This window comes from Sinocyclocheilus anshuiensis, unplaced genomic scaffold (genome assembly GCF_001515605.1).
Source record: "Sinocyclocheilus anshuiensis isolate Anshui unplaced genomic scaffold, SAMN03320099.WGS_v1.1 scaffold1719, whole genome shotgun sequence".
Lineage (NCBI taxonomy): Eukaryota > Metazoa > Chordata > Actinopteri > Cypriniformes > Cyprinidae > Sinocyclocheilus > Sinocyclocheilus anshuiensis.
Window position 1 is genome coordinate 980,868 of NW_015551147.1, and position 10,569 is coordinate 991,436.

The 10,569-nt window shown below is 37.0% G+C and overlaps 2 protein-coding genes across 2 annotated transcripts in view; one reads left to right on the forward strand and one right to left on the reverse strand.

Moving 5' to 3' along the window:
• The window catches only part of sh3pxd2ab (SH3 and PX domains 2Ab), a 12,951-nt gene extending 4,637 nt beyond the window's left edge, over positions 1-8,314 (forward strand). The window contains 7 exon segments of the mRNA XM_016453492.1: positions 1,651-1,755; positions 2,887-3,004; positions 4,048-4,649; positions 5,405-5,454; positions 5,626-5,745; positions 6,486-7,018; positions 7,020-8,314. Of these exon segments, the coding sequence (XP_016308978.1) occupies positions 1,651-1,755; positions 2,887-3,004; positions 4,048-4,649; positions 5,405-5,454; positions 5,626-5,745; positions 6,486-7,018; positions 7,020-7,989 (2,498 nt within the window). The 3' untranslated portion in view covers positions 7,990-8,314.
• A 388-nt stretch (positions 8,315-8,702) lies between these two features.
• On the reverse strand, positions 8,703-10,409 carry neurl1ab (neuralized E3 ubiquitin protein ligase 1Ab). Its single transcript, XM_016453453.1, has 3 exons — positions 10,334-10,409; positions 9,514-9,669; positions 8,703-9,401 (listed from the first exon to the last, which is right to left on the reverse strand). Exons 1-3 carry the CDS (start codon positions 10,407-10,409, stop codon positions 9,142-9,144), a joined length of 492 nt encoding a protein of 163 aa, XP_016308939.1. The 3' UTR covers positions 8,703-9,141.
• Positions 10,410-10,569: the final 160 nt, after the last annotated feature.

Consider the following 10,569-nt stretch of genomic DNA (forward strand, 5'->3'; position numbering starts at 1 on the left):
TTTTCTCATTCTATATTTCTGACGTTCCAAAAGCGCCTCCTACTGGCAGAGAATGAATGTTCATTTTCAATAATCCAGTCTGTAGTTTTTGTTCAGACCAATGCGAAAATCCACCCACATAACCCCGTTTTAAATTAATATAATAATTTATACTTCTGACTCACCCCTGGTTTAAACACTCAATTGTGAGGTTTATCATTTTATAATTTATTTAGTTTTTATGTAAACCTGTATCTCAACTGTAAATCAGTTGCTATTTCGTGGTCTACAACATGAAAGAAAGCCATTATAACATGTACATGAAAAATGTAGAAACATTGGACACAACTATGGGGCACCATTGTGCAGCAGCAAGCATCACAACAAAAAAGGAACCTCAAGGTTGATCTAGGAAAATGTGTGCAAATGTATAGGGCCCCCATTCCTATATTTTGCCTGGGGCCCCCAATTCACTAAATCTGCCCTTGTGACAGAGCATAATAAACTGGGGATCTGGCTACCTAGTGCGTGTGTTTGTTTGCTCTAATGAGCGTCTCACACCATAAGCACTAACTCATGGCAGGTGTGTGCAACCAGTGACAGCGTGCTTATGCTCAGCGTAAACAGTTTGATGGTTATTAAAATTTTTAGGCTATTTGAAAACATTAGTGAAGTATATAGTTAAAAGGGTTAAATATGCAGTGGAAAAGTTAATTGATGTTTTCATGTTTTAATTAATGTGGTCAGGATTGTTTTTAAAGAAATGAATATTTTTATTCAGCAAGTATGCATTAAGTTGATTAAAAGTGACAGTAAAGACATTTATAATGTTACAAAAGATTTCCATTTCAAATAAATGCTGTTTTATTTAACATCAAAAAATCCTAAAAAAAATAAATGTATCATGGTTTCTACAAAAATATTAAGCAGCATAACTGTTTTCAACAATAATAATAATAATAAATGTTTCTTGAGCAGCAAATCAGCATATTAGAACAATTTCTGAAAGATCATGCAACACTGCAATTTGGAGTAATTTCTGCTGAAAATTCAGATTTGTTGTCACAGAAATAATTTACACATAAGAATATATTAAAATAGAAAACTGTTATTTTAATTTGTAATAATATTTCACATTATTACTGTTTTTTATTAAATAAATGCAGCATTGGGGAGTATAAGAGACTTGTTTCAAAAACATTAAAACAATGTATGATATTGTTAACTTCCTAAGCTAAAGTTTAGCTAAATATTTAATTTGTTCCTCCATTAAAATATTATGTAATGTACGTGACTTTGCACATCAACAAAGATAATTTAATGGCATTGCAATGTAACAAAATAATAATATGATACTATATGTGTGCTAATTAAGGCCATGGCATGCATTCATATTTACACACTATGTAACAGGGGGTCTTTGCTCCACCTTTTTATCCACCAAGGGGTCCTTGGCCTGAAAATGGTTGCATCGCATAAATCACCGATGCTTTTTGCCATATCCTTTATCCTTAAAAATAACATTTAATGATCTGATTTTTGTTTATGTTGATATGTTCAGGGCTAGTTAAACTATTAAGACAGAAGTGAAGTGACCCAATTCAAATGAACAGCTGGAATCAGTTCCATCAGTGGTATGTGCTCACAGACTCTCTCTCTCTTTCTCTTCAGGGTGGTGGTTTGTAAGAACAGCTGAAGAACAAGGCTGGGTTCCTGCAACATACCTTGTCTCTCTCACAGGACGTCAAGACAGCCACAAAACACCGAACGGAGAGAGTAAGACAAAGATACACTGCTAAACTACCCATTTAATCACCCATGCTGCCGCTAAACTGAATCAAGAACCGTTGAACAAACAAGGCACATCTTTCACAACAGATATCAGAGCGGCTGGCTTGTGTAAAACACACGCAGTGGTCAAATGTCCTGTTTTTCTTTGTCTTGCGCAACCCTTAACTCTTAGCAGTTTCCATTCATTTGCTTCAAGAGATTTATGCATGAAAACTGTTGGTGAATTCTGTTACGGACGCAAGTTCATGCCATGTCAGCACATAGAGTCTTGCTTGGATGAAAACCATACAGGCATCACATCATAGCCAAGGGACCCCCTCGCTCCACAAACACACACACACACACACACACACACACACACACACACACACTTCTAGGAGCATTTAACAGCCTGGGAGTGGAAATTCCAGCAAAGGTGTCAGATTTTCCATCTCCTGGTCCAGAAGAGTTTTACTGTACAACCAGGTCCAACACACACTGACCCATATTACGGAGAGAATGTGACTTGAGGTGGAGAGATTTTGCAATGTCTGCATGTTTCAATTGGGTTTTCCAATTCCACACCAAAACAGCAAACAATCTAAACACACAAGCATTAAAGTGGGCCAAAAAGTACTGGGACACTTAAGGCACATTTAAAAATGTATGAATGACCGTCATTGCATTAGATTAAAAAAAATATATCAAATGGTGTGGCATGTATTTTAAAGAAACACTTTTTAGCAAAACATTTCACAAAAAGAAATGTGTTCAGTGTTAAATGATAAAACAATCGACATTCTGTTTAAAAATGAGTGTAAAAAACATTTTATACAACCTCTGGTCGTCAGATGTCAGTAATGAATAAATGGAATGACTCCACAGAAAAGTTTGTTCCGAGAAAACGGTGCTACATGGTTTTATATTTTTGTAACAAATTCAGTGTAATTTGTATATTTGTACAAGTGTTCAAGTAATGGAGGGTACTGTACACACACGCAGGACAGCTACACACTCAGGTTTGCAATATACTTGTTCTATGCTTTTTTCTACGCATTGCATTTGTATTTCTATGTAGATTGTATCTTGTAGCAGAACAGTGTACATTGTGCTCTCTCTTTCCTCTTTTGTCTGTAGCAGAGAGGTATATTACAGTTCAGTCCTTCAGCAGTTCGAGTCAGGATGAGCTGGGCTTTGAGAGTGGCGTCATTGTTGAGGTCATCCAGAGGAATCTGGAGGGCTGGTGGTTCATACGGTAAACTCTTCTTCCACATGTTTATTCTTCTATTTAAACTACTTCAATATGCTTTAAATATCCTTTGCTTTCTTTTGCTGGAATCGTCTCAATATTTAATGGATTTTGCAGAAAGAAAAAAAAATTCAGTTATTGATGACAAACAGGCAGCCCTACAGTCACCCCTAACTTTACACTCTCACTTACTCAGTCCAAAGCTGCTACCCTATAAGGCCTAAAAGCTACCCCCTTTTTACCCCTAAATGGTACATATTAGTATCTAAAGTGTATGTATTAGTACCTTTTGAAAAGTTTGAAAGGGTACTATTTTGTAACGTTTTTCCCCCTGAGAGTGTAACATCCACATCCACAAGCACTATTGTGTGTTGAAGATGGGGTGATTGCAGTTTTGAAAATGTCACTAGTTTGTAATGTTGATTTCATATTTTGGTTTCAGTTTGTTTTAGTTGGGAATAAATAATTTCATGTAGTTAAATAATAATAAAAATATATATGAAATAGACTCTCAGGCATACCAAGGCTGCATTTATTTGATTAAAAAATACAGTAATATTGTGAAATATTATTACAGTTTAAAAGAATGCTTTCTATTTTAATATAATTCAAAATATAATTTATTCCTTTGATGGAAAAACTGAATTTTCCATAGCCATTACTCCAGTCTGCAGTGTCACATGATCCTTCTAATATGCTTTTAATATGAAATCATTCTCAAATGCTGGTTTGGGGCATGTTGAAAACAGTTGTGCTGCTTAATATTTTTGTGGAAACCGCAATATTTTTCAGTTGTCTTTGGTGAATAAAAAGCTCAAAGGAACAGTATTTATTTGAAATATAATATTTTTTGTAACATTTGACACTTTTGAACAATTTAATGCACATTTGCTGAATAAAAAGAATAATTTATTTCAAAAATTGAAAAAAAAGTCTTACTAATCTCAAACTTGGTGTTGTTGTATATAGTTTTATTGAGAAAATGCCCTTGGTTGGTGGTATGTGTTGGGAGTATGTGAATGATCTCACTCTCTCTGTTCTCCTCTCAGTTATGGTAGTAAGGAGGGATGGGCTCCAGCTGCCTACCTGAGGAAAATGCAAGATGGTGTCATGGCTGGTAACCAGACAACAGAGACAAATAAACCAGATGTGCAGGGTCAGGTGGAAATCATCGGAAACCTTATGGAGATCAGCAACCTCCTGAACAAGAAACCCTCCAACGAACGACACTCACACACACAAACTGACACCACTGCACACCGAAACAGCACCACAAACACATACAGGCACTCACAGACTGACACATATACACAATACAATGGTGATACGGAGCAGACTGATGCTTACAGTAACAATACACACAGTGATAGAAACAGCAGCAGCAGCGGCAGCATTAGCACAGCAGCTAATGCGGTTAGTAGTAGTTTAGACAGAGACTCTGATGATCATGTCACCCAGCACACAGACACGAGTGTGCGTCTGTCTGTCTCAGACACCAGTGTGTCTGTGTCAGTGTCAGATGCTTGTGTAAATGCATCTGTTTCTGAAGCAAGTGTGTCTTCAACATCATCCGCAATAAAGACCAAAACCGTCACTCCGTCTCCTGCCATTGCTCGAGTCGCACCTCAGAGATTCCACAGTGCTGAGACCAGTGAGTTTCTATCTTTTTCTTTAATGTTCACTTTTTGTGCTTTTACTTTTTATTTCCTTTACTTTGTCCTTGTATTTCTATTTTTCGTTCTCCCTCATTTACTTTTTATTTCAATTGTTTCTCTTTCTTCCTGTTTTCTTTCTCTTTTTATCTCTTTTCGGTCTTTCTTTCCTTCTTTCTTTATGTATTTTCTATAATGTTTTTCCATCATGTTATGTGTTAAAGGGATAGTTCACCCAAAGATTTAAATTCTGTCATTAATTACTCACTCTTATGTTGTTCCAAACTCGTAAGACCTTTGTTCATCTTCAGAAAACAAATTCAGATATTTTTGATGAAATCCATGAGCTTTCTGACCCTGCATAGACAGCAACGCAACTGGAATGTTCACAGGCCCAGAAAGGTAGTAAGGACATCATTAAAATAGTCCATGTGAAATCAATGGTTCAACCGTAATTTTATGAAGCTACGAGAATACTTTTTGTGTTCAAAGAAAACAAAAATAAAGACTTTATTCAACAATTCTTCTCTTCTGTGTCACTGTCCTCCGCCGTTATTGAGAGTACCATGACACAGGGTCAGAAAGCTGTTGGATTTCATCAAAAATATCTTAATTTGTGTTCCAAAGAAGAATGAAGGTCTTAGAGGTTTGGCACGACATGAGGGTGAGTAATTAATGACAGAATTTTCATTTTTGGGTGAACAAACTTTTAAAGATTACAAACACATTTTGATGTTTGATTTGTTTTCCCTAGGATCACCATCAAACAATCAAAAACTGCCTCCCCGTCGAGAAAACAGCCTGGTCAGTGTGTGTGTTCTCATTTTCCTGTTCTGTTTCTTTTTTCCTCTTTCTCTCCATTGCGCGCGCGCGCGCACACACACACACACACACACACACACACACACACACACACACACACCATTTTGTGGTTTTATAATATGCTGAACAGCATATTCTTCTCTTCACATTCAGGGATTTCAGTTACCGCAGCCCCCAGATCCCCCTAATGTTGAAGCGGAGTATTACACCATCGCTGAGTTCAGGTCCTGCTTGACAGATGGGATCAGTTTCAGTGGAGGACAGAAAGCTGAGGTAAGACACTGTTCAATCAGTTTTGGGGAATTTTTTTTTTTAAAGAAAAAAAAAAATAAATTGCTGTTATTCAGTAAGGACACATTAAATTGATCAAAACTGACATTAAATACATTTATAATGTTACAATAGATTTCTATTTCCAATAAATGCTGTTCTTTTGAACTTCCTGTTTATCAAAGAATCATGTAAAAATAATTATTACAGTTTCCACAAATAGAAGTGGCCAAACTGTTTTCAGTATTGGTAATTAAAAATGTTTCTTGAGCACCAACGCAGCATATTAAAATGATTTCAGAAGGCTTGCGTGACAATGAAAAGTTAAGTAATAGCTATTGACAATTTAGCATTGCTATCACAGGGATTACATTTTATTCTTTAATTTCATTTTGAAATTCAAATAGAAAATAGTGATTTTAAATTGTAATTCAATTTCACAATATTACTGTTGTGTATTTTTGATCAAATAAATGTAGCCTTGGTGAGCTTAAGAGATTTCTTTCAAAAACATTTTTTTCTTAAAACATTTTTATAGTTTTTAAAAAGTTACTATTTCTAAATCAGCTAATTGTGATGACTTAGCCTATGTGTTAGAACAACTATATTGTTGGTCAAAACTGTGTAGAACTTCTATATATAAACTGATCTAAAATCTTCAGTAAAAGTGTGACAACTCATCCCAATGTTCCCTATTAGCTGCAAATAACATTAAATATAAGTATTTCTACGTATGTTTACAGGTCATTGAGAAGAACTCCGGAGGCTGGTGGTACGTCCAGATCAGAGAGAAGGAGGGTTGGGCCCCGTGTTCTTACATCGACAAACGCAAGAAACCCACCTTGAACCGCCAAACCAGTACACTGACCCGGCCCAAGGTACCACCTCCTGCTCCGCCAATCAAAAAGCAGAACTCGCTTCCATGTGTTGAGTCTGAGGTCATGACCCCAACGAGTCCACGAGTGTATGAGGAACCAGAATATGATGTTCCAACAGTGGGCCTTGAATTCGATCCTGAGCAGGAGTTTTTTCCAGAAGATGCACCGACTAAAGCCCCGCCTCCTTTATGTCAGAGTACCATTTCTTTTATGTTGGGTGAAGGGGATGAAGAGGATGATGAGGGTGTGTATGCCATCGGTGGCTTCAGAGCTGTACCACAGTGTAAGGACAGTCACTATGATACATACTCATCTTCTTCAGGGCACCGGGCATCTATGTGGGATCCACCGGAATATGACGCCCCAACAATCGAGCCCAACATTGAGACCACTACGACGAAAGCAATCTAAACTCAAACAGCAGGCTGATGAGTCTAAATCCAAACCGTCCGTGCGTCCGAAACCCGCAAACCAAGACTGTAGTTCTCTCAGAAGACCCCAAAACCAGGAGCAACCAGGCCAGATGCAATTCAGGACCTCCCGCACATCTGACGACTCTGAGAATGGCTCGTCAAATAAATTACAGATGTTTAGTGATCTGCCTTCATTTTTGTACCGAACTACTATGGCCTACCAGCGGGAAGAGCTGTGTGAGCTCAGCTTTCCCGCGGGAGTGCAGGTGGAGGTTCTGGAGAAGCAGGAGAGCGGCTGGTGGTTCGTCCGCTGGGGGAACGAAGAGGGCTGGGCGCCCACTTACTACCTACAGCCAATCAAAAGCTTCGAAACAAGCGGTACAGAAGCCAAAACCACCGAGGTTAATTCTGAGACGTCTTGGTCTGCGTCTCCTGAGTTGGAGATTTCAGTGCAGGGAGATGTTGGAAAGATGGGTAAATGCGTAAGTTTGGAGAAGAACGAGCAGCGTGTTAACCAAAGCCTGAAGAGCGGACACAGACCTAACCAGCAGAACTGCCGGGTCGGCGTGAAGCAGCTCACCGTCAGACCTCAGAACGTCCTCAAGGACAACACTAATATGCACACAACTCCCGCAGGACGGAGGAACGATGCGCTGCCTAGTCTTAGCTACAATGACCAAACCACTTCTTGTGCAGGTAATACCGAGAGCATGAGACGTAAGGTACCGGTGTCAATGGTGAAGCCTAAACCTCATCTGATCCACAACAACCTGCGCGAGGAGTACGTTTCTATCGCTGACTATCATGGCGATGCGGAGACCATGAGCTTCCCTGCTGGCACGAGGCTGGAGGTCCTGGAGAGAAACCCTAATGGATGGTGGTACTGCCGTGTGCTTGACACAGCTAAAACACGAAAAGGATGGGTGCCCTCCAACTTCCTGGAGAGGAGTAGCTAGTGGGTGACCAGATTTAAATACCAAGCCTTACGTCTCATACATCTTCACCATGACCCCAATAAAATCATGTTCCCTTTTTAATTCATAAGAGACATTGCGGTCTCTGTTCACAAAATCAAAGGGAACACTAAAGAATCTTGTTTATATGCTGAATACTCCTGCTTGTGCTGGATGATGTGATGTTATTGTCACTGAACAGGCTTTTAGTTATTGCTGTTAGCTGGTCTTAATATTCTGCAGAAGGTTTTGGTTAAAATGTGTCTGCTTTTTTTTACTAAAACTTAGACTAAATGCACTTTCAAATAAATGTCTATCTATCTATCTATCTATCTATCTATCTATCTGTGTGTCTCTTTGTTTGTGTAATTAAACATGGTGCTATTCCTATTCCTATTAAATCACTTCATTTTCAGATCTAGTCTTATTATAAACAGCCAAGTGCTATTTTGAATCTTCATCACAATAGCTTGATGGTGTTTGTCGGTTTATGTCCATGCATTAATATAGGGCATATGTAAGTTAACTAAATAATCATTCAATCATCAAGTGGTCAATCATTGCATTATTATAAATGCTTAATATAAAAACCTTTAAAACATTAATCTATAATTACATTTTTCGTAGCAGTAATAATGACAGGCTCTGCTGTTGGTTAGCATTACAGTTATAGTTTTATTTCACAACGAACATAAATAAAATTATTGGCACTTACAGTTTTGTGAATGTCTACTTTGGTATGTAAAACAGTTTTTAGTTTTTCAGTTTAATATATTTACCAACACATCAAATCCACAATGTAGTTTTCAGATTCTTATTCTGGATTGATTTAACATATACAAGTTAAAGAACTATTTGTGAACAGTCTTTTAACAGTATGAAGTTAGTAGGATATTATCAAACGAAAATAAGAATTAGTCTCATAGTAGCTTGATTTCCCATTATGCACATCTAGCCATTTGTCCATAGAGATTTATAGGCAATAGAGACTTATTATCTGGGATTACATTATTGTTGTGCCATCCACTTATGCAGTTACTGTACTTCTGGGTTTTCTCTGCATTTTTGGTCATTTAGTAATCAAGCAGTCATTTAGTACCTCTTCCTTGCTCAACCTGTGAAGGAGCCTCTTCAGAATCACCCAGTACTGTCATCCTATTTGTTAGAGAGGTGGTTTTCAGTTTTCATGCTGCGGTATATTTTGATGACGTCTCTGATTGGGCTGCGACACATGGGGCAAGATGGGTTTGACATCTCCATTAGCTTCCCACCACAGACAGAGCACACGCACATGTGTCCGCATGCGTACAGCACTGAGTCCACTGCCCTCTCACAGCAAATCAAACACTCACCAGTAATCGCATAGCATGACGGGGTACTGGGAGATTCTGAGGACAGTGAACTGAATGTTGTCCCTGGTGACCACAGCAATCACAAAGAAAACAGCAATGAGAAATATATTTTTGTTGAGGAATTTGGTAAATCAACAAATAATAGAAAATTAAAGAATAAAGGACAGGAACGCACCTACAGAACTGCAGAGACTCTGTGGGCGGGACTCAAAGCTGTCTGTAAAACCCCTGACTGCTGTACTGTGAATCTGATTGGCTGAGAGGTGACTGGCATCACTAAAGATGGACCTCTGTATTTCTGAACAGGATGGAGAGTCACCACAGGAAGTGCCTTGGAAAAAAAAAAAAACAAAAAAAAAATCTGTTAACCCTACACAACTAATAATAAATACACAAATAATTAAAATTATATTACATTATAATTTCATTGTAATCAAAAATCTATTAAAGTCACTAATAAAAAGTTTGATATGGGGAAAAAACAAACAATTGTAAACATCTTCAAATTATGTATGAAAAATTGGATATAAGAAAAAAAATAAAACAATCTAAACACCTTCACATTATACCAGAGACATAATTAAAAATGCATTAACCCTGCACATCTAATATTAAATAAAAATGTCAATCATACCTTTTATTATGTAATAAACATGACTGTTCAGTACAAAAATTCATCAAATAATTATTATATTATATTATATTATAAATGAATTAATTTTGATCAAAATCAATTAAAGTTACTTATGTAAAATTGGCTATAGGAAAAAATAAAACAAAATAAATCTAAACACCTTCACATTATGCCAGAGCAATAATTAAAAGTGCATTCATTCTGCATTAACTATTCAGTAATTATGTCTAACATACCTTTTATTATTAGTATTGAATTATAATCAATAATAAATTTAAGTCACTTATGAAAAGTTAGATAAACAATCATAAACATCTTCACTTTAAGTCAGAGCAATAATTTGCATAATTGAATATTTTACCCAGTATGCTGATTTGCTTGATGTGTGGCTGTAAATGGAAGATCATCCACAGAGGAGTGGAGTTATCCACACACATCTCTCTTTATTTTATTTTAGTAAAAAAAAAAAAAGGTTCTGTTACTCACCAAGGTTGCATAAAATGTATAAAAAGTTAAAGACATACATTGTTATAAAATGTCTTTTTCAATTAGATGCTGTTCTTTTAAACATTCTATTCATCAAAGAACCCTGAAAAA

Bases quoted from the DNA above. Each gene is read 5' to 3' on its own strand.
- neurl1ab (XM_016453453.1), bottom strand. From the start codon at position 10,409: ATGTGTGTGGATAACTCCACTCCTCTGTGGATGATCTTCCATTTACAG. The intron at 9,670-10,333 runs GTAAAATATTCA...TTTTTTTCCAAG, and splicing joins CAAGCAAATCAGCATACTGG to GCACTTCCTGTGGTGACTCT. The intron at 9,402-9,513 runs GTGCGTTCCTGT...TGTGGTCACCAG, and splicing joins GAGTCTCTGCAGTTCTGTAG to GGACAACATTCAGTTCACTG.